The sequence below is a fragment of the Belonocnema kinseyi genome, chromosome 2 (assembly GCF_010883055.1).
Source record: "Belonocnema kinseyi isolate 2016_QV_RU_SX_M_011 chromosome 2, B_treatae_v1, whole genome shotgun sequence".
In the NCBI taxonomy this organism is placed as follows: domain Eukaryota; kingdom Metazoa; phylum Arthropoda; class Insecta; order Hymenoptera; family Cynipidae; genus Belonocnema; species Belonocnema kinseyi.
The window spans coordinates 43,501,655-43,526,562 of NC_046658.1; the positions used below are offsets into that span (position 1 = coordinate 43,501,655).

General features: G+C 33.8%; 1 protein-coding gene across 4 annotated transcripts in view; it reads left to right on the forward strand.

The window, feature by feature from the left end:
• LOC117167687 overlaps positions 1-24,908 on the forward strand; it is a 179,145-nt gene that overhangs the window by 104,670 nt on the left and 49,567 nt on the right. For all 4 annotated transcript variants that reach the window (XM_033352809.1, XM_033352810.1, XM_033352807.1 and 1 more), the window contains 2 exons: positions 21,706-21,751; positions 22,362-22,529. In XM_033352809.1, the coding sequence (XP_033208700.1) occupies positions 21,722-21,751; positions 22,362-22,529 (198 nt within the window). In that variant the 5' untranslated portion in view covers positions 21,706-21,721. The remainder of the gene's footprint in view (positions 1-21,705; positions 21,752-22,361; positions 22,530-24,908) is intronic.

Below are 24,908 nucleotides of genomic sequence, written 5' to 3' on the forward strand. Positions count from 1 at the left end.
CGTTAAGTCTTGAAGCTCGGATGCAAAGTCTCAGACTGTATTGGCTTGTTCCAATGCTTAGAGTCTCGATGATGAATGATAATTACGATTTGCAAATCACAATATATCTTTAGGAAGTCAAGTAACTGTTCTTAATGAATTTTGCTCATCCAATATTGTTTTAGAACTGAAGGCAATTATAAAGACTATTAGGAATATTCTTGATTTTACGCGCCTTCTTTCATTTATAACTAAAAGTCTACCCGCGGTTGAATCTATATTGCTATTTAAAAATTAGCATTTTCCCATTATACGTTCAAGAAATTGTAATTTTGTCTCGTTTTTATCTTGTAAGATAGAAAGTCTCGATGAAGATTAGCAGCTGTTGGAAGTTTAACAGTTAGATCACCATATCACCAATAGATGAAAGAGTATTGTTTAACGACATCAGATAACAACATTACGAGATATACCCCCCAGGCTGGTAGGATTCCCAGGAAAGGATTCCTCGATTTCCGTTAAATGTGGCAGTAGTCGTGGCTACTTGTTCCGATTGTCGATAAGTATTGGATTTACAGTAGGCCTATTCGTCGGGGCCCGTTGGGTGAAATATCTTAGGGAAGGCAAGTCTAGCTCCTACAACCTGCTATCATGAGTCGACTTCCCGGCAGGGTAAGCTATACCAAGTACAACTCGTTTGTGAATCCGACCCCCGTGAGCACTTACATCTACAACTCTATCAGACGAATAGATATCCGTTACGTTTAACGTTATCCTTGCGATCGGATCTGGCTCCCCTTCTTTCCATCCGACGAGAATCCGCGACGATCTAACCATCCGGTTCATTGACCCCGACGATAAATGCTCCTGAAAAAATCCAACGTCCTCGTAAAACGTCAGCGAGTTCCTAAGCCGCATTAACATAGTCGAAGACTCGTGAGGAAGAGGCAAAAGAAGTGCACGGAAGAGAATGTTCGATCACGCGTGGTTGTCGGCACTTGGAACGGTAGCCAGGGGATGCTGCTTCCTTCGAATTTGCATTGAAGTTTGATTTACGGGATTGAGTCCGTTAAGTTGTCCCTACCCCCTTGATATCAAACCGATCTGTACTGGGTCAATAACATGTATTTGTTGGGGCAAACATCGTCGTTTGGCTTTAGTCCCTGGTTTATAATCCTGACCAACTAACATTGATCCTTGATTGGCTGATAATTCCCTTCCGAGAAATACAGATTGAGTGCCTGGGTAAAATCGCAGAAAATTTTTATTTTTAAATGTTTGTTTCATAAATTATTTAGGAAAATACTTAATAGATGTCCAGATATTACTGACTTACTTGTAAAATACACACGTGCAATACTTTTCTTGAAATAAGTTTGTATTAGAATCAAGTAAAAGATCTTTCTTTCACCTTTTGTTTATCCACTCTTTTTGCTTCTTAAATTCTTGGCTTCTTTATCTTGCTATATATCCTTCCATCACGCAGAGATCTTTCTCTTGCCACGCGAATCTTACATAGTTGCACAGGGGAAAAACAATCTTCACAATGTGAACGCGGATCTGTACTTAATGTTAACGCAGATCTTAATTGCGCGTAGATGCAAATTGGCTGTGTGAACTCAGAAGATTATTTAGTCTCTAAAAGCGCTTTAAACAACAATACGTCCAAGAAACTATCATCACGCTTCATTACTGTACAGCATAGACATACTTATGCGGTTATTGTAAAATGATCATTCAACACTACACCGCAAGTCCTATATTAGGTAAACACACTTTAATGCAACGAATATGATTAGAGGAAATTGTATAAAATTATTTAAGAGCTAGAGCATAAATGAAAACATATGTTCTTCATCTGGATAACCCAGATTTGTTGCAGGATTTGTTTAAGGCACACATACTACAAAAATAACTTACTCCGATCAAAATTTCTTCACTGCACGATTATTTAAAAAATTTTGGGCTATGAATTTGGACTTACGCAAAACACAATATTTCGAGAAAAAAATTATCAAGGCATTTTCCATTACTTGTGTCTCAAAAAAGCCTTACTAAAACAGGATGGATTTTCAATCTTTTTTTGTGTGTGCATGAGTCCTATTTCAGCTACTCTTTTGCAACACAAGTATTTTAAGTACAGGTAAAAAAAAAGTTTAACGAAATGAAATTCTTCTAGTGTTTTTTTCCCTAAAAAAGTCTTTTTATGTTTGAAATATAAATCCTCGCAGAAAAAACGAAAGATAAAGTTTACATCGATTCCATGTGAAAGATTCACCGCAACAAAAATTACACTTGCCATATAAATTTTAGATGAATTGAAGATAATTTACGATTTTTAACCTTGCCTGGATAATCTTTTTGTTTTTTCCGTGTTGTTTTAAATCTGGCGCCACGATTTATAGCTCGAATTCACTTATACTTTGCCGTTTTCCCATTGCTGCTAAGGACGCCGTAGCAGACGACAGCTTTTATTCCATCGTAGGATAAACTTTCGCCAAATAGAATGTTAACTTTAACAGCGGGAAATTGTACATGCAACAAAATTTTAATTTAGTTTTTTCTGTGCTTTGAGCACGCGTAAAAAATTGTAAAAAATTGTAATGTTTCCAATAATTTTTATCCTTATTTGCACTTAACATTTTTAAGAAAATCTGTCGTTACACTTTTGTTTTCTTTGTTCAAATTAAAAAATATGGCATATTTTATATTTGCTTTCAAAAGTTAGGCTGTGTTGAGAGTTTGATCCTCCTTACTATAAATTTTCCTCTGCTGGATTTTTTTCATCCTGTGGTGTTATTAGCTTCAACCGAGGCTAAATGTGGTGGTAATAAATCAGAAACTGGAGAAAAGCAGATTTTCCATGTAATTGGAGTTACTCGCATCGATTACTCTGCAATATGCATCCATGCTTCTGAAAGAATAATCAGTGCTTCTTGGCTTCCTCGTAGATTCTGCCACTCTGACCCAGTCGGAGAGCAATAACGCTCTAAGCAAAATGCTCCTCGATCACATGTGTATGTACAGAATCACGAACTCGCCCGCATCGCGATTATGATCGCTCGTGCGTATGAACCATGCATGAGATAGGCGTGCAAACCCCACGGGGCACACGATCCGTTCGACGAGCCTCAAATCTCTAACTTCTGACTTGAGATATTAATTAGATTTGATGTAACCCAAATGTCAAGTAATTGGAAAACATTAAATACATCCAAGATATAAAAAACGCCTTTCCTAAATTAAATAGTTCTTTCATCATATACATAAAGCAATATCCCAAACCGGGAAAATGCTTGCACAAACCGGCGTAAAGCTGCCCCAGGTAACGCAAACTCTGAGAATATGATTTAAAAGGAACAGGTTAATTGTTTAAATTACATAATAATGACGTCTTGATCAGTGGCGGGCTGTCTTTCTCGTGTAAAAAGTAAAATTGAAAGATAACCTCAGAATAAAACTAAGCATGTAGAAATCGGTTTGGTCGATTTAATATAATAAATTAATGAATTATCTTCTTCAAAATATAAAATTACCAATATTAAGCTTTGTGAAAAGTGGGAGTTGTATTTCTCAATAATTCAAAATTATTACCTCATAGATGATTTGAATTATTGCGTATCTGTAAGTTGGCTATTATTATTGTAACTTTTGACTGAACTTAGAAGTGGAACATTTTTTTTAAACATGGTATAGATATGAGAAAAAAGATTTAATATTGCAACTTTGTGAAGAGATAAAGGCATAGAGGTATTTCTCCATATGTATTTTTCAAAGAAAAATTCGAAACTGGACAACCTGAATAGTAGCAATAGAAAATTAATACTTTTAAGAGGAAAACTTGCACATTGAACAAAAGGTTATTGCGTTATGTCAGTAAACATAGTCAAACAAACCATGGCAGTTTATATGAGTGTTGCCTGATATTCAGAGAACGTATTACTTACAGAAATATCCTAAATGATGCTTCTTTTCTCAAAAAAAATTTGTTTTCTGTTAAGTGAGGTAAATGCGACTAATGATATTTTTTATTAGCTTCATTCCCTGATTATGACGTGATAGCTAGATTACGGTGGTACCTGGATGGTACAATAGAAAATAGAATCATTTTTATTCACATCACTTTTGTTCTTATTCATTCAGACTAGAAACAATTGGTTCTCCAGTTTAAGATTAATAGGTTTATCATATACATAATTCAGGAAAGTGATAGTGACTTAAATAATAAAAGCGAGATACTTTTATCTATTTCAATGTTACATTTTCTGTTTTGGATACACATCTGAACATATTGTAGTTGTACAGTAAGACACAATTTCCACTCTTATGAATTTTGCTTTAACGAAAAGGAATGGAGTTACCGTTGAATGAATTGAAAAATTTAATTAAAAAATTGAAAAATTTACCTTTGATTAAAGAAAATTTTTGAGGCCCACAGCTTAATTCCAAGATATTGGGATTTTAATTTCTAATTCAAGATGCAATTACTAACTTGCAAGACACCTTTGGCCAAGTCATCATAGCTACTACGAAACGGGAAGTTAATTAGTTTAAATCTACCATTATAGTCGATACACCTCTAATACTCATCCTCGCTTAATCCCCTTATTCAACTATATTCATACTGTCGAACAAATGAAAAAGATAAATAAGTCCAATCTCATATGAACCGAGAAAATCAAGAATAACTGTTTACCTAATAACTCTAATATTGAATCAAAGTTGGAATGATTAAGAAACGCTATTTGGGTAAAAATAATGTGCTTTTTTTATATTTTGCAATAAAAAATTAATTTTTCAAACAATTTCTATTAGAAAATGGACTTGCAATGTTTTACTAGTCGCGGAAAGTAAAAAACACAAGGAAAAAAGAACACAAAGTCACTTGCGGACGATACCTTTGTCGAAAAGCTCGAGCGTAGCCTTAAAATACAACAACAAAACATACGTAAGGGACACTGTGTATTCAGAGGCTGTTCCGAACTTACCCGAACGATCGTCGCTAATTTATAGCCGAATTTAGCCGGGACTTATTTCCCGTGGATTTCGGATCAGTGTCCGAGCTAATTCACAAGTCTAAAATATACTCAAGGGCAAGCGATTCTTTTCGTTTGAAAATTTGCTCCGCACTCAGTAACGTTTACAACTCCAAAAAGACACAAAGTTCTTTAGCTTCTTTTTCACTTGTATACTGATGACGTTTTACATGCCTTGTACAACTTTTTGGACACGCAAAGTGCTTTCCGTATCCTTTTCTATTGTATTTTTCAACTTTTTCGACTTTCCTCGTTTATAAATAATCAGTTTTTTGCAATAAATATTATTAAGTAATCATTTTTATTAACTCAGATGCATCTTTCTCTTACGAATCCAACGATACCAAGAACTCATTTTTCATAAAAATGTCACTTATGTATGTTTTTGGTTTGGACGGCAGTATAGTGCACTTTACATAAATTTTTCATTCGGTATTTTTTTCTCCCGAAAAAAATATGAAACGGGAAATTTAAGGTGAGTACACTAAATGTGGACGCCCAGATGAAAAGGACCCTTATAGCCAGTTTTAGTTTAGGAGATATTCGCGTTTTTCTAAGCTGTCGTCAATACTTTTATTTTTGGATTTGAGTGGGGGATGATACTTAGACCTATAGAGAATCAGTTGGGACTATACTCATATTCATATACTAACTGCAAGTAACTATATTTCATGTTCCAAGAAAAAATATGTGTGATTATGGCACTCGGCTAGTTTAGATGCGTCTGTCTCGAAAAACGGTTTTTCGAAGTTTCAACTTCAAAAATCCCCCAGTGACTCGTTTTTCCACCTGAAGGGTTCATTTTGGGCCTAAAATGCGAGGAATTTATACAGCTATATGCCTCTATAAGATATGCCATACAGTCGATAAGGGCCCTTTTCATGCGGACGCCCACGTATCAGCATTAATTATTCTTAAACATTTCAGGAAAAAAGTGGGGTTTAAAAAAAAAAAAATTTTTTCGAAAATCCAAAATAACGTTGCTTTTTTATTATTTTTTCGTGGGTTTTAAAAAAGTGAAACAAATGGATAAATTGAATCAAGAAAAATCTTCATATCCTATATATTGCAAAAATGGCACAGTTTTTAAAGTAATTAAGATTTGCAAAAAACTCATTGCACGCTTACAATTTTTTAAATATTCGTAAAAATTGTAAAAATATAGTTAAGTTAATAAAAAAAATACATCTGAAATTAATTTCCACGTACGTATTGAAGCATTTTTGTTGCTCGTCGATACTAAAGAAAAGTATGGATATAAATTGACAATTTTCAAGGCTTGAATCCTTTCAGTGACCTAAAAAAGGCTATTTTTCGCCACTTACCTTCATGTTGCATGTTAAACTTTACAATAAAAATCAGTGAAGAGGAAAGCCTTTGTTACGTTCCTACTTTTGTAATTTTCCTTTGTTTTTTCTCACTTTATAGTAAGTGCGTTGTCATAGCTTCTAATCTTTTCCGTTATGTATAGTTGTCAGGAATCATTTTCCCGGTAAATTTCTTTCTCGGGGCGAAATGCGGGGGAAACAGTCATAAGTCGCTCGTAATTGCTTCTCGAGCGTTTACTTGCTCATTCGGTTACTCGCATAAACTTCGCGATTCGACATCGTTAAGGACCGACGATTAAACCCGGCTGCACAATTGCTAGCGGCTAAACGATGACTGTGAGAATCATCCAAAGATTGTCTCAATCGAATTTGAGTGCGAAACTGTAACAAGAAATTAGAGAAAAAATATTGTTCTAATGATATAATTAAATTTAAATTACATCAAAATTGAAATTCCTTTGTAAATTTTAATTTTCAACTCTAATACTATAATATATTTACAAAAATTTACCAACGCCTTAGTCTTTATTCTACACTATCATCAAGAAATAAAAGTTAAAGATTTAAACAATATTAACATATCTGAGCCCATGAGAAAACCAAGATATTCATGTGATATGTTCTGATACGTTGATAATTGTTGCTAATCTTTCATCTTTGTTGCCTTAATATTAGATGAATACAGAAACGTGTATAATTTTTGGAATAAGTTGTATGGCTTAAGGATAAAAAAGTTACATATAGAAAGGAAGACGAATATAAAATGATGAAAGTGTTTGCGGTATTTCTCAATAATTCTTTGACGAGGAAAGCTCAATTAGATAAAATCAGATCATTCTTGTTTACCCGGCAATAAGTGATTGCATTAGGTTTTTCTTAATGACAGCAATTAAGTGATTAGTCAGAAGTCGAGTGTTTCAAATGAAACAGATTACTATAAGACATGCTATTAAAGAGGAAATGTACAGGCTATTAATCACTTTCCTCACTGAACTTCACTATCTCTTCGGACTATTGCCAAAGTTGATCTTAATTTTAGATTTAATTTTACAGTTACAGTTATTCTTTTTTCGATTTTCATCCTGATTCGCAGAGTATCTATGATTATTTTTAAGATTCGTTTAATTTGTGGTCTAAAGTCATTACAAGAGCTGGGAAGAATCATAATCCCTTGTACTTCTGTCTTTCAATGTCACGAAGGTTAATTCGAGTTTAATTTCTATTTCCTTCAAAACCGCAATGCTTCAATTTTCTCATGTTGAGATAATTCTTACTTTGTGTAAAATTTGATTGCATAACTGCGAGAGAAACAAGTTTTCTAAAATAAGCCCCAAATTACTTTGAAATGTTATTTTTGCTATCTCTATCATGATAACTTTTATTCAAGTGTTGATAATCAATTAACGTAGCGTAAGAAACACGCTAGATTTGATGAATGAATCCACTTATTCAATTTTCCACGGTAGAAGATGATAATAAAAATGAAATTCTGAACTGCCTTCTCGTGTAAGGTTCGTGAGATTAATTCCATGAGCCATCCTTTCGGGCCAATTACTGGACACAAAAATGGCTCAAGGCATCTAATTGATATATTGCCCTTTATATATTCTTTAATTCACTATATATCTTATTTTTTATAGGGTATTAATGTATACTCGAGAAGACTTCTTTCATATAAGAATAAATTTTCGTCTCTTGATTCAGTGAAAAGTAACATACTCAATTCGTATCCATTTACTATTTTAAAATCACTTTTTCATAATTCCATGACTTTTCAAGTTTACTAGATCCTTAAGCAATCGTTGTGATAATACTTTTTTGCGATATACTGCCAAAATGATAGATGAATTTATAGAAATTGCATTCCTTATCATAAGAAAGAAAGGCATTTTGATCATACCATTGCATACCAGCTGTTGATAAGTTAGGGTGAAAGTTGGAATTTCGGATCTAATCAAGGTCGTCGTTGAAGGGTAGAAAACAATGGATAAGGAATTTTGTTATCGGAGTGGATTCTAAGCTAGAGGTTGTTTGCAGCAGGCAATAATCTAACGTTTTGATCTTATCTACTCAAGCTTATACAAAACATTAATGCGATACGTCGAATCTGATTCCGTTACGTTGGTTCAGTGCAACAGGCTGTTTAAGAATCAAAGAAACGGGCCGTGAAACTTTAAGGACTGGTCAGATACATATACTTACGCCACGACTTTGACCCGAAAGCTCTCGGAATTTGCATAAATTTCAAATCCGCGATAGTATCTCGCCCCCGAATGACGCTGGGTACGTATCTCTTGACCCGCGAACTTTCGGTCACGATATCGCCAATCGCCATCGTACCCTTCGCGTTAGTTCCTTGACGGTCCAGCTACACATTCGTGCATCGTTCATCTTCACTTTTGACCACCTCAGAGGTGATAGTAATCATTTGCAGGATTTGGAACGTTAGAACAAAATTTCAAAGCAGGGTTGAAAATACTAGTATCTAGACTTCTCTTTCAATCTTAACTCCCTCATAAACTAATACGTACATAACGAATTAAAAAATTCACAATCCTTAAAATACGGAAAAAACTTAATTCCGTGGAATTCCGAGTATCCAAATATACATAAATGAAACAAACTTTAACACCGGACACGGGAGATGGCAATGCATCGAAGTTTAATCAAAGCTCACTTAACTTTTTGTAATCTGCATCAATGAAATTTTCCTTGCTATACATATAACAGATTTATGTAAATGAGAAAGAAAACCGAGATTCAATGCTCTTTCTTTTTATTTTTTTTTCACCATTACGAATGATTCGCTTTAATCTGATCTTTCCACAGCCAATTCCATCCGTCCTATTTCCAATGATTGACAGGAGTATAATTACAACTACAGAAACACACATGCGGGTTTGATCGCGTCGAACCATGCGAACAAAATTAGACGCCTCAAGATTCGAGGTGAATGGATAATACACATATACGGTAGCTACTGCTCTCGATAGGTGAGACGATCAGTGATGGCAATTATTTATCAGAGCTATAAACCGAAACGGATTGAACCCCATGGCTCGATGAATATCAGTGCAAGAGGCAGAAAAAGGTTTTTAAATTATAGCAATTACGGTAGCACGCGAAGTACTGGAGCATATACAAGCGTGTTGAGTTGATTGCTGTGTTTAGACGTCCATGATAAATAATCGACGTATTTCATAGCAATGAAAAATCTCAATCAGAAATTGTATTTAAAAATGGAAGAGCCATGTTTAAATCAAACTTCATTATAAATAAGAACTAAAAAAAAAAGAAAGAAAAAAATTAGGTATTCAAACATAGAATTATTTTTACTTAAAGTGTAAATTAAAGGGTATAAGGAAAATTTGTCAAACTGAACTATTTTAAATTTGAAAAATCCTAAACCCTTAAAGCTAGAAGTCTTTTAACATTGGCTCCGTCTAGCAGTTCTGAAAATTTGGTTCGACTAGCCAAGCTTATGACAAATATCCCGATCGTTTCAAATTGCCGAATTGAAAATAGAACGCCTTAGAAAAATTATGCGATTACTTTGAAATGATTTCATCCCAAAGGTGCGAGTACCAAGAATGTTTAACTTGATTTTGCATCTGAGATTTCGTATGACTATTTTTCGTTAACATTTTTTTTATTAAATCTTAGTAATATCAACTATTCAAAAATATCCTTTTTATGAAATAAATAGAAGCACCCAGTTTTTCTTAAAAATGAAGGGAGATATAAAAAAAGTTAAGAAAGAAAGATTGTTCCAGGGAAAAATACATACCAAAAAACCTTCTGAATTAAAAAAGTCAAGTCTTTCAAGAAAAAATTGAGATTAAAAATTATAAAGGTCTTTTTGTAAGAGTTTGTGTAAGGAATAATTTTAATTTTTAAACTTTTTTATATCTGAATTCCTTTCAAAATAGACTTGGTATTTTGATACAAAAACAAGTGAAACATTCTTAGTGCACCCTTGGGTTAAAGCCATTGCAATGGAACCATGATAAGTAACTAAATCTTTGGGAACGGCTTGGGTAGAAACATTTAATACAGTTTATATATAGTGGAATCAATTATGTATACTTTTCATTTCTTTTAAACAAAAAGCATATTAAAAAAATGAAAATTATATATAACATCTCCAAGTAGTACAAATTTTCACCCTGGGCGAATAATTTTAAACGCAATATTTAAAAAAATTGGCCATATAAAATTTAATATTGAACAATTAGAAACCTTATGCTTTTAAGATAAAAAATTTCTTATTTGAATCCTTAAAATATTACAATGAATTGACAATTTTAAGGTATTCAAAATGAGACACATCTACTCAGAATAGTTACGAAGTTTTAGTGCTCGAAAGCTTGCAATTTACAATCAAAATTGTTCACATTTGAAGAATTGTTAACCAATCATATTCGAAATCATACCATATATTATTAAAAATTAATTGATACCTAATGTGCAATTTTTCTCCCACATACAAATTTTATATCGATATAAAGTTATTTACAAACATGAATGATATTTTTGAAGGAAATTCTATAATTTAACGTAATATTGAGAAGACATATGGTATGTTTAATTAAATATTACTGCTTGTCAAAACAGGTTTCGGAGAGTTTAAAAAGGACAAGAAATGTGGTGTAATATTTGAACGCTTCCACAGAATATATTGTACATTAAAAACTGGACAGCTATAGTTACAGTATTCAACAATATAAATGATGCCCTCCTGTATAACCTAGTTACTGCAACAGCAATAATAATGAAAGATACGATAAATGATGGTATATGTAGCTACAAAACATTAAAGACCCCTAAGGCAATTATACATTTTTGCAAAAAAATTACAGTGGACTGAGGGACGATAAAAGTCACTGTAGTTATACCGAGCTTTAGAGTTTCGTTCACAAAAGAAAATATATGTATATTTTGGCATCTAATATATTTCATGTCATCCTGTACTTTAATATACAGCATAATTGAAGTTTTATGTCTTCTTCACTATATTGATTCTAACCATTATAAATATTTCTGCAATTACAACACATTTGGAACAATAATAGTTCTACAAAATATTTAAATGAAATTGATAGTTTTTATTCCCATGAGTTTTTTAAGTGGAAAAGGTAGGCATTAGTAAGACAAGGGTGGAAAATCTTAAGCTTACAGGTCCTCTCTAGCTACACAGTAAATGCTCTAAATAAATGTTCTAGAACTTCCAAAATAAATTCACACGCCCAAGTTTTTCCACAATGTATACCCAATCCTGATACATTTTTTCCATTACACAAAAAATACCGTTCACCCTTCTCGGAAACCTATTTCTTACAAGATAGAATACACCACTTCTTGGAAAAAGGCATTTCTGGTTCATCGATTGCTGGTAGAATTATAGATGCGTAAGCTATTACACGCAGATGCCCAACAGAGGTGGTGAAAATAGTAATTGAGAAAATGAACACCATACTAAGTGAATGCTGACTGGACAATGGGTCGTTAGAAACAGCATAAGTGGAATAAAAAAGATAAAAAATTGTGAAGAAGAGAGTATTAATAACCCCGACACTTAGTTATTAGTTTCTTCCTGATTTTTAGTTTCAAGTGACTAGAATGATTTGGCGTCTTTGACGATACGCATAATTTGTAGGAATGCCCACATACCTGTGTTTTGTAGAATGGCATGTAACAAAACGAAACAGAAGTACTGCTGAGAGTACTTATATCTACCTATAAGGCGGACAGTAAAAGATACATCGTCTTTTCTTGCACTTTAACGGTTGTAAGCAACCAGCGACAAGGACGAGCGAGGTCGGTGCACGTCGAGGAGTGGGATCAGGCCCCAAGTGGGAGACGGAAGTCCCCGTAGAAGAGAGATGAAAAGGAGCAGGAGGGAAAGAAAAAGTGGGGACAAGGGGCCTGGCGAAGAAGATAATCACACGTTGTGAACTGACACAGATCGCAACTCACAGCGCGTTATCCATGCCGCGCTTGGCAATAAAAGCTCTAAAAAGTTGGTGATCTCTGCTGGATCTGATCTCATCTCGTTTCTTCAAGCTTCATGGACTCGATGAGTTTCTTCTACGCCTCGTGGTTATCGGCTTTTTACTATCTGCAATCCCGAACACGCAGGTCCACAAATTGTCACGATGACACATCGGCATCAGCAAGACCATTCGATTTCCTTCCCTTGAGAAATCTCAAGGTCGTTCTTTCAAAACCGGTCATGTCGTGTTTGTCTCTTGGCGAAATCGTTCCTTTTCAGTTCAAGCAAGTGTGTTGAGGTTTCAAAACTTTCTTTGATTTTACTTAGTGGTTGTATTTTGCAATGTTTTTTTGTTTGACGATTTTTATGAGATTCTGTTTGTATTAATATGAGTTCTGAGTAGTAATCCAAAGTATGTGACTTCCGTTATATTAATTTTGAATAGGCATTATCCTTGCAAGTCCTTCTGGGAAATTTCTTCTCGTATCATAAACTATGAAGTAAATTACAGATTCTGTACACGTAACGAAAAATGCTACTATTTGTAAAGAAATGTCACTAGGTACAAATAGCCGCTTTTCCAGGTGCCGCCATTCATACGGAAAAATTTCGGCTCTTCGTGCCGAAATTACGGTACACGTAGCCACTGCCAGTAAATTATTCTTGCCGGAAATGCAGAAACTATTTTTGCAGGGTCTTTTTTAATGAAATTACTTGTCAAATTTGGTAAAATTTGAATAATAATCAAGAAATTTTAGTTTACTGAAAAATATATAAGGGAACATGGGACAAAACAGGGAGATTTTGCTTAAGGATTTTTTTTTCTTAAGGATCCTTCACAAACTACGTAAAGCGTTTTTTTTTATATCGCTGTATCACTGTTCACTTCGCAGAAATTATATTCTCATCTTCATTTAAACAAAAGAAAAACGCGTTACGTAGTTTGTGAATGGTCCCTTTTACTAAAATACTTTTTTCCTCATTCAACAATATACATGTCTGAAACAATGAATAATGTACTTAAAAAAATTTTTTTTTTCATTTCAAAAATGTCATGTTCTACTTTTTTAGTTGATTAAAAAAAACTTTTCTCCTCGTCTTGCCCCTTGCGCGGGGCAAAGCAGACGCTTTGTTAAATAAAAAGTCATATGCATTATGAGCAAAATTAATTTTAAAAAAAACAAAGCAAATAAGTAGAACAGTTACAAGAAATTGTTCTCATCAGTTGTATTGTCCATTTTTTATATGAAAATGACCAAAAGCAGGCCTTAAAAATATGAATGCATGAATTTCATCCCAGTCCTCACTATGTGACGTCATTCTTCGCGGAAAAATTCAAACTGCTTAAATTATGCAAATTTACAAAAATGGCTTATAAACATGCATTTCAATATACAAAATGTCTCTAAGCAGCTTTTCATGTATTATTATCAATTAATAATTTATGATAATTACGAGCAACATAAATGGAATAATTTCTCGCCATTTTAGCCATTCCATTTACGTATTACGAGCATAACCTAGCACTCTCGCATTTATTGTCAGTGAAAACAGTGTAAAAAAGCGTTTTCTTCCTAGAATCACACCCAGACGCAAAAATATTCTTAGCTAATAATCTACCTTCTTTAAAGAATTCGCTGATTTTTAAATATTTTCTTTGTTTATATCTTTGCATCCACTTAATTCGGCTCTTATTTTTTATTTCTCGCTTTTAGGTCTTTATAGGTTCGTTCACACAATCAGCTGGATCAGCTGTCAAGTAGAAGACCGTAAAACCTGATTAGTAAAAATTTTGAAAAATAGTATGGTGGCTAAAGTGTTCTGATTGGTTCTGATTGCTCCGAAGCATAATTGATTCCACTATATATAAACTGTATTAAATGTTTCTACCCAAGCCGTTCCCAAAGATTTAGTTACTAATCACGGTTCCATTGCAATGGCTTCAACCCAAGGGTGTACTAAGAATGTTTCACTTGTTTTTGTATCAAAATACCAAGTCTATAATTGATGTGTTCTGATTGTATATCTTAGTGATGTCATATCTAGTTGAATATTACCAAATAGACGTATATTAGAAATTCTTTTTTTTTAGTATTAGTAACATACAAAAAATTCTCTTTGCCCCATAACGTTATTCACTGCTTCAAATTTCTAAAAATATGCTTATCTCATTTCATGCAACATCACCATTGTTGCATTAACTGCATTGGACCCACTGTTCGATCGAAAAGCAGTGACAACACAATAATCGCGACCTTCGATTGCTGCATTGGAGCGAAATCGAAAGCAATGTGCGCTCTACTGCATCTCGCCTGGTGCCCTGTTTTGCCCCTGTCTATTCGGTCCCGAAAGTACTTTTTCCTCTATGACTCCCGAAAAACGCGATAGTACTCGCAGTCAAAAACGCTCGACGCAAAAGAAGGGCTATTAAGTATAAAATGGAATGATGCTAAAGCGATTTCAATCAAACAAACACTTGTATTACTTATGTGTAGTTGAAAATCAGTCGAAATTATAACTATGTATCAAAGCGATCCATGCGTCTCATAAAAATGGAAAATTATAAAAAATTGACTTGGGAAATCTTGGGAACGACTCAAAACGAGGTGGATACCATTTCCAGTAGACGGCGTCAAACCAAAGAGGAGATGTAAGCATTGCTCTGTTTTCCCTCTGTCAACATTTTGCTCCATGTTCCCCCAGAGTGTCTAACTACTAGGGCTTGTAAAACATGCCGCTGCTGTTTTATTGGTTGCCATTACTATTTTGCTAGCTGGTGTTAATACGCGGTATCTTGAAACCACAATGCGGATAATAAAACTAACAAGAAAAATGGTTTTGACAACCAACAAAGTAGCAGCGGAATATTTACAAACCCAAGTAGTTGAGCGTGATACGCAATAGAGGGACACATCAATTAAAAGCTACAATGTTTGCTATTGTTAGGACACTTTCACAAACTTTTATAGCTAATTACAAATTATCGTAAAAAACTACAACTTCCACGCTGTATTTAGTTTAATTTATTGTATGTCATTGTGAAAACACATACCCACCGGGGGCTATTTTAGCTTAAAATTTCTCGACTTCGAATGTTACAATGTTTAAATTTTCGACTTAAAAGACTTGTAAAATTGTTCAGCTTTGCGTAATGCTTTAATATGAAATTTGTTAATTTCGTATCCAACATTTAAATATATTGAAATTTAAAATGTTTCAATTTAAGCTAATGAACTCGAAACGTTTTAATTCTGAAACCATTCTATTTGTCAATTTTTATTTCTAAAGTTTAAGTTCTAAAGTAACGGCACTTGATCGGCTTGATTAACCCCATATCCCCAAAGTAATTTTCCGTGATATTTGTTCTGAGCCTTCCCTCATTTAGGGTCCCATGATTTATGGACGGCCCCATAGGCAGCGAATGTAAATTCTACCAATAGCTGAAGAAAGAATTCTACTTTAATTTTCGAGATAAAATCGCAAGATCTCTTTTTTATGATAGGACAAATAATATAAGTGCATCTTCTTACATGGTTAGCGCCTATTCCTGTTTTGAACCAAATCTGTTTCAGGAGTACACAAATTGGGTGATTCAAATAGTTTTTGTGCAACGTCATTTTTTTTATGCTCAGGTTAAAATTAATATTAAACTTCTTGCAAAAAAATGATTTATATTAGCCAATTTGCACTCCGAATACAGATTTTATTCACAGCGGGAATAGACCCTAATTATTTAAATAATATGTCATTCTAGTATTTAAGGAGTGAAATGGGCCAATTAAATTTTTGTTTTACTTAAATGATTCGACTAATTGAAGCATTTTGACTCCGCCTTAATAAACATTTGTCAGGAATTATTCTCAGAGAGGACATTTTATAGTGAAATTCTAGTTGAGCTTAAACTTTAAAGACTGAGTCTTAAGCCGCATGCATATTTCACCCATTCTATGTATCATAATATTTATTTTACCTAAAATCATTTAAAGCATGAAATTTATGTTACATACAGTTTCGATGACATAGGGATTATGACAGATGGAATTTCATATTTATAAATAAATTTTAAGTTATATGCTTATTTGGAAGAATAAAAATTATGTCACATAATATTTCGGCAAAATAAAAATTAAATTAAACAGTGATTCGGTGTTATAAAAAAATGTCAAATTAGAGAAATAGAGAAATGTCAAACAGAGAAGCATTAGAGAAGCACGACATGCATGATAAAAATTTATTCGTTATATTATTGAGTGCGAAGACTGAGATCCAACAAACAGATGCCTTAGGCGTAACATTTTAATAAAGGTTCGAAAGTAAGGACCATCGAAAGTAAGGACCACGCTAATACAATTGCCACTCATGAAAGAAGCAACAACCTGCATGTGACTTTACGTGTAACGTAATACGACATTTAAAGCCAAGAATTTACGGAGTATTTGTCTGTAAATTTATCGAGCGTCGGCCCTCGATACAAGAAAAATCCGCAAACGCCATGCGAGGCATGGTGGAGGCTAGAACTTTTTCAGAGCTACACTTAATTTCATAACTAATTTTTAACATAAATAACATAACTGCATATACGGATTTCACATAGTAAAGAATATTTTGCTATTAATTAAAAGCAAGCTCACTACCCGATAGGAAAACGGAGAAAAATATTATAGTAAATTATTATGAATATTATAATATCATCGGAGACGTGGATTTTTCCAAAGATCTGTACGATTTTATACTCGAAGTAATATCTGCCTTAAAAGTAAAATTTGTAAATTCAATAATAATAATATTATAATATTATTTTCCTATTAATTATACAACATTTACCAATAATAAGATATCTGTAAGAGAATCAATTAACTCTACTGAAGCTTTATGTAAAAACATCCACAATATTAAAAGAAGTTGAACTTTTTTTATGAATCTGAAATTTATGGCTTTGTATATTTTGACGCGAAATGCAGAAATATAATAGTTTTCCTTAAAAACTATAATACTATTTATTAGGTTTCTCAAATTTCAGAGACCCAGTCTTGAAACTTATTCCTAAAAAAAAGAAACGAAAGATAAAGTTTATATCGATTCCGGGTGAAAGATTCACCGCAACAAAAATTAAACTTGCCGGATAAATTTTACATGAATCGAAGATAATTTCCAATTTTTAACCGTGCCTGGATAATCTTTCGCCTTATAGCTCCATGTTTATTCGTGATTTAGCGAGAATTGCGATGACTGCGCTATCCATCGTCGTTTAACTTCATTAAATTAGAGAGAACTGGGGATTCCCATATGTCAGTTGCTTTTTGCGCTTTTTGCTAAATGGCATTAAATGAATTCTAATTCCTCTATAGTAGTCTAATTTATTTCGGAGGAGATATATCAGTAAGAACAAAATTTTTTTCCTATTTTCTCTTGCTGATTATACAAGTGTTACCGAAATTTGCTAACTTCATCGTGACGCAGTAGACGAGATCCGAATTATTCTCCTAACCTCAGTGAAACTTTCGCAACAAATTCTAATTTTTGTTTTTTTATGTTGTTGTAAATCTGGTGTCCCGATTTATAGCAACAAAATTTAACCTCAGTTTTTTCTGAGTTATTGATATCACAAATAATGCATAAATCTTTTGATCGTAGGCCTTATTAACTATTTTCGACAAATGATGTGATGTTGTTACATTGAATACGTTGCACTAAAAAATCTTGAATAGACTAGTTATACACTATTAAATTTCGTTCATATATATTTTTGTTTTATTAATTTGTACTGCAATATTTTACAAAACAAGTTTTAAATATTTAAATACTCAAGAGCAATCACGTTCAACTAAAAGCCTTGTGGTAAAACTCAATTAATCACCTCGATATTGAGGTCCCAAGGGTACTCGATAAGTCTCATAAATGTTACATCAATTTTTTAAAATTTTTTCGGGTTATCAACGATTATCTTGTAAGGTCGCGGCCCGGTGACTACCGGAGATATTGTGCGGCGCTTTCGAACTATTCCGAACATGCGGAGTTTTTATTTTGTAACAAGAAACGTGCTTGACCACTTTTGCCAGAGAAAAGATCCCCAAAGTGCTTTGCGTATATTTTTCCTTTGTATTTCGTGACGTATTCAACTTCTCTTATACTCGTATATTTCAGGCACCGCAAAGTACTTTCCATGTATTTTTATATAGTATTTGGTCAGTTTGCTCAATATTCGAAACTTTAAACATTCATTTTTTTATTATAAATAATTAAAAATGATAATTTTACCCGTGAAAAACGTAGCTTGCTCTCACAATTACGCTGATTTAAAAAACTCGATCATTTTTCGAAAAAAATTCACTTAACTATGTTTTTTTTTTGTTATAGCACAGTACAGTCCGCAATCGCGTCACTCGTGTATATGAATCATTTCTATGTGACTAGGATAGATTAAATATTTGAATTAGCCCTGAAATTAGCGGTGAATAAAACTTCTTGACTTCACATGATACAAAATAATGTTATATATTCTCATTACTAGAAACCAATACTAAGCGTATTTTTAGTCCGAGTCCCATCAAATCTGGTGATCATGATCCTAAAGGCCACTTTCAAGTATACATTTATTTTGATTGTATTCTTATAAGATATCGGTGTATACGACCATTCAAAGGAAATTATAGTGTTTACTCTGTAATTTTCGTTCCGTTAGAGACATACTTCAGAAAGTTGCACTTTTCTTAGTTTAAATTTTATGCTCAGCTCAATTTGACACAATGTGTTAGACTTCAGATTCTATCGCCTCGAAATTGCTAAGCGCTTTTTCTTCTTCATTTCGCAATATTTTATGATAAAAGATTATATTCTTTCCAGGAATTTTCTTTGATGGGTAAAAAAACTTAAAGTATCTTTTAATTGTTTTTATTTTATTTTGATGAGTGAATTACATTATTGGGAAATAAAAAGGCAGATTCTATTTTTATTCAAAGATATTATAGACTTCACATCCCACGTTAAACTATCCATCATATGAGTGGTTTAGATGATTACTTGTTGATTCAATTATGCGTGATTTATTGATCCCTATACATGATTTATTGCCTCATAATATATAACTTACTAACGACGGTTGAAGATTTTGCATCGTTAAAAAAATGAACCTATAATAGTTTCTTCACTTATTGACAGACCGGCCATGTAGACGTGATAATAAATTTTGCTCTTGTTTTAATTTTATTTCTCACACGTCTAAAGTGCAATTTTATATCTAAGTATTCTAAGTATATTATAAACAAAAAGTGTAAAATGTTTAACACCAGCTTTTATAAATCTTCTAACATAGAATCATTGAAAAATAGGTAATGATTTCGTTCTTAAGTTCACATAATTACTTTAAAACAAGAGTCAGATATATATTTTATTTAAAAAAACGCCTTTAATTGATTAATTTAATATGCACCTAACCGTTAACGGTTGCAACTTGCTCAATTAATTATGAATGTGTAACACTTCTTGCAACATAGGTGTTATTATGACAACTTTGAGATTGTAACTTTCTTTGTCCCTTTTTTCATTAACGGCGTATATTTTTTACTTCACATATTATGAAGTATCTGGAGCAGCTCTTGAACAAGGTGATTAATTGAGTCTTACCGAAAGTCTTATAGCTGAACGTGATTGCTCTTGATTATATGTCTCGCCCTGAGTTTAGACGGGCAATGCGACGGTCGTTTGCAATTATCGATAACTAATAACAGGTTACATCATAGCATTAGAAAAGTTGAGAATTTATCGTGATTTTCAATCCATGAAACGAAGCTTGCAAGAAAGACAGCGGAGTTCGTACTTCGAACTCCATGAAATTATCTTTTTTCATTCCTTAGCTAGGCGCCTATCTCACGCCAATCGATGCTTATCTATGCGTATCCTCTGACTGATCGACAGTGAAAAGAAGTTGTTTTGCAATCTCCCGTGGGTTGCAATTTTTCATGCTATTAAGGGTGTTGGTTCAATCCGACTTTGAATTTTTTTTTAATAGGTACGGCACTGATTCCATATATATTTTTTCCGAAGGATTTGTAAACGAAAGAAAGAAAACTTGTCGAATATCCGGGGTTTTGCGAGATCCTCGGATCAATAAAATGTTGAAAAATCAAAACATTTGTTGAGAAAATGATTATTTTTCCGACAAATATAAATTTTGCGAAAGATAGAAACCAGCGGGTAGCAAACGGCAGCATTTGAACGATTAGAATCGTTTGCTAATTTTTTTTTCTCTCACAATTCCGACATAATAGAAGAATTCTAGAGATCAACGGCTCTTCCAAAGGGCCAGGTCTTAATGATGGTGTCCCCAAATTTTGCGAAATACGTTGCGAAATTGAGCAAAAAGTAGAGAGAACTGACATGCCCTGTATGTGTCTTTGTAACTGCATTGGAATCAACCACCAGGCTAGCGGAATCGGGGCGCCCTTCGTTATCGACCGTGGTTCAAGACTACAATTCTCAACGGGGGAAACCTCTTCTGGGACATGGACTTTTTGCTGAGACTGGGACATTGACCGGTATAGGTTCTGCACCCTTGACTAATGTGATTTACAAACATTTATTTAATTGTAGTCTTGACCCACGGTCGATAAGGAAGGGCGCCCCAATTCCGCGTATAGAGTGAAGGTAACAGCTAGCCTTGTGGTTGGTTCCAATGCAGTTACAAAAACACAGACAGGGCATGTCAGTTCTCTCGGCTTTTTGCTCCATTTCGCAACATATTTCGCAAAATTTGGGGACACCATCATCAAGACCTGGCCCTTTGGAAGAGCCGTTGATCTCTAGAATTCTTCTATTATGTCGGAATTGTGAGTAAAAAAATAAATTAGCAAACGATTCTAATCGTTCAAATGCTGCCGTCTGCTACCCGCTGGTTTCTATCTTTCGCAAAATTCATATTTGTCGGGAAGATAATCATTTCCTCAATACATTTTTTGATTTTTCAACACTTTATTGATCCGAGGATCTCGCAAAACTCCGGATATTCGACAAGTTTTCTTTCTTTCGTTCACAAATCCTTCGGAAAAAATATATATGGAATCAGTGCCGTACCTATTAAAAAAAATTCAAAGTCAGATTGAACCAACACCCTTAAGTCGAATAATTTCATATAATACCACTGTCGCTCTCTTGACTTTTGGCGATATAAGTAGCGATTATTTTTCGCGTTTCCTGATTCTCTTAAAACTGAAAAATGGTATTTGATAAGTGAACTTTCGTCATAAATATTTCATATTTAAAAAACTTAGTTTAGTGTTTGACTGATCAGTTATGAAATTACGTTTTATAAAAGCAATTACTTTGTAGATCACTTATAATATTTCCTATAAAGAAATTGTCTTTTTTGTTACAGATGTTTCATCGCATGGATGCTGGCTGTAATGATGCAGAGGTGTAGGGTAAATGTCATTCAAAATGTTTGAATCAATGAAAAAGGTTTAAGTTTTAATTCAAAGAAACAAAAGAATCGGTGAAATTGTTACAGTTTTCGTTGAAAATATATACTGTCCCTCGTTTCATGGGATTCCTTTACTAATACATATGATCCTACAATTTTAGTATCTGTTTTTTTAACATCTGATTATAATTATCATGACTTTACATGGAATGGATATTTTTTGATACAAAACTATCTATTCCATGTAAGAGGTACGACCATTAGCATTAAATGTCCTAATCCGAGGATCAATTGGATTTTTGTTATTATACAATATTGTACGGGGATATTAGAAAGATGTCCCACGAATCCTGGGTTTTATTGAAATTAATTTCTTTTGTAGTTATGTGCATGATTTTTAAATAAAATTTAAATTCTTCACTTGATAGCAGTTGAAATTTGTCTATTGGAAGAAACATTTTAAAATTAAACTATTTAAATGTTCAATTTAGAAATTAAAAGTTTTAAATATTCTTTTAGTCATTTTTTTAAACCTCGCATTAAAATTCATCCGCTATAAACTTTTTTTCGTTAGTTTTTCGGGGTCTAGCTAAAAACTTTGATTTTGATAGGCGATTAGTCACGACACATCTGAGCTCGAACCAGCAGGAGATGAAGTAGCGGTCGATGATGCAACGGAGGATTATTGGGCGGGAAGTGGATCAGGTCCAGAAGAAGATGAAAATTCAAGAAATGAATCTAGAGAAGCATTGACACACGAAGCCAGCGATCACGATGCGGTAATTAACAATTATTTTCTCAAAGAATAAATCAAATGTAATTACAAATATAAATGTTAGTATGAATTATATTTGTGGGTAATGAGTTAATTTTTTAACATTGTTATAACATTAACAACAAAAAGATATCACCTGGTTTGCATGCTTCAATAATTTCCCAAGAGTGGATACGACTAAGTAGTCACCCAGTCGTGGGTGGGTTTAAGCGGGTGTAACAAAATTTTATATTTTTTGACATTTTTCTTTCAAAAGTTTCATAGGTTACGCCGGAAACCCTTATAACGACGGTTATATACTTATATATTATGGAGCTTTTCTTTTAGTTCGACTTTCTTTGGGGACCGCTCAACATAAGGCTCTTAGCATGTAGAATTTCGATAAAAAGTCAACTTTGATATGTTACATTCTTCTTCTTTATATCCGTTGTTAAAAACTAAGGCAAATTAAGAAATTTGACTTTTTAACTCTATGCTCAAAACTTTTCCTTTAGTCTGATTTTCCTGGTCAATATCGCAAATTGAAGCTCTTGAGGAAACAATCATAAAAATGAATCTCAAATCCTGTAGCCTGCGAAACCCATGACTTGAGTTATTACTTATATGTAAAAGAGAAAATGCTTCTCTTCAAAGAACGAAGATCTCGTATAACAGCGTGAGAAATGACCTAAGAATGTTTTTTGTGCCTATGTAACTTTAAAAGGCGAAGGGCTCGAAACGAAAGCTGTTAAGTTGCGTAAGTGCGTATCGTTCCAAGGAAAGAATACCCTAGCACTTATGCTAGGGCATTTTCCCTGGCTTCCTCAAGAAACTGCGAGATTCATCTTCAGCCTGTTACGCGAGAATTCGAATAAAATAGCAAACAAGATCGATGCGGATATAATATAGAAGAAGAAAGTGAGCAGGGCCGAAAAATATACGCGTGCAACGAGCACGACCCGTAATACTGACATCCTGTTATATACTTACGTCATTAATGGATGAACGGTTCCATCGAAACCAGATTTGAGCGATGAACGGGAAGAAACCTTTCATGAGCCTGAAGCCATTTTATATGGGGAGAAGAAGGTAGATGAAGAAGAAAAACAATAAAAAGATAGAGAAGTAAGAAAAAGATCAAGAAGGCGAAGGCAGAAGCACGTAAAAAGAGAAACTTAATCCTTCATCCGCTTTTCCTTATACTTCGTTATATTTCAAGCGTCTTCGTTTGTAAAATAATAGAGCAAATAAGATTTTAAATAGAAGCTGAAGACCTCGCACTCACCGATCAAACTTGATTTGTTTCTCGCGACTTGCAGTTTAGATAATTATTTGCTTTAAGATAATTATCAATGAGCTTCCGCGAGACAGCATTTACCCTCGCGACGTTCATTTTACCCCGGGAGTTTGTGTTATACCTATAAGTCCGCTGGTAAAGTCACGAGTTCTGTAAAATTATCCAGTTATTATTTCTGTTATTACGAACCTCGCGGTGCTGAACCTAGGATTGTGATTTTGCAAAAAGTGGAGGAAGATACCTTTGCGGAAGATAAAACCTAGAGCAAACGACGGGGGGAATGCTCGTATCCTGTGAATCAGCTCAAACTTCTCCGGTTACTAGGATCTTCCATCTTTGACTTAACTTCCTGCTGACAAGCGGCATTCTTGATAAGAGTTACTGCAATTAGTAATTAATTCCGTAATTCGAGATTTCTCATCTACTACATTCTTCTGAGAGTAAATGATTCATGGCGGAGTTAACCCTTCTTGATGTCTTAATTATGTTGATATGGAAGTAAAAGTTGAAAATATATGGCTTTAAAAAAGGCAGCCTAAAAAAGGCAAGGTTTAAAATCTTGCGGAGTAAGAAATTATAAACTCATACGGAAGCTACTAGAGAACTTCATGGCTGTTCTTCATCGACGCCGATTCAGATTAACCTCTGGGTTCATATTGCACTGAAAGAATCAAACTGTATGTTATCTTTAGCAGTGAGAAATATAGAAATGCAGCGTCAAAATTATATACGATGAAGCTTAAGATGTAAAAGGGTTTTTCCTAAAGAAAATATGATTGATGTAAATCTAGCCTTTGTTGCATGCTTGTAAGGTATATCGCCCGAATGAAAATGCTTCTACTTAGGTTCAACTTGAATTGCCCCCAATCAAGACATGCTGAAGTCGAAAAGGTCGGCTTGAGCGTGTCTCAGTTTTGAGACGGAGCCAGACTTCAATTTATCTCTTGGAGACAAGTTTCTATGTCTTGGAAACATAAATTTATCTCTTGAGTCAAATTTGTATGACTTCAACACGAGCGGTTTATAACTTCGAGTGTATACCTGTCCTAACAAAAATGGTCACTCTGACAGTTATAAAAGCTAATCTTTGTTAATGATTAAACAATC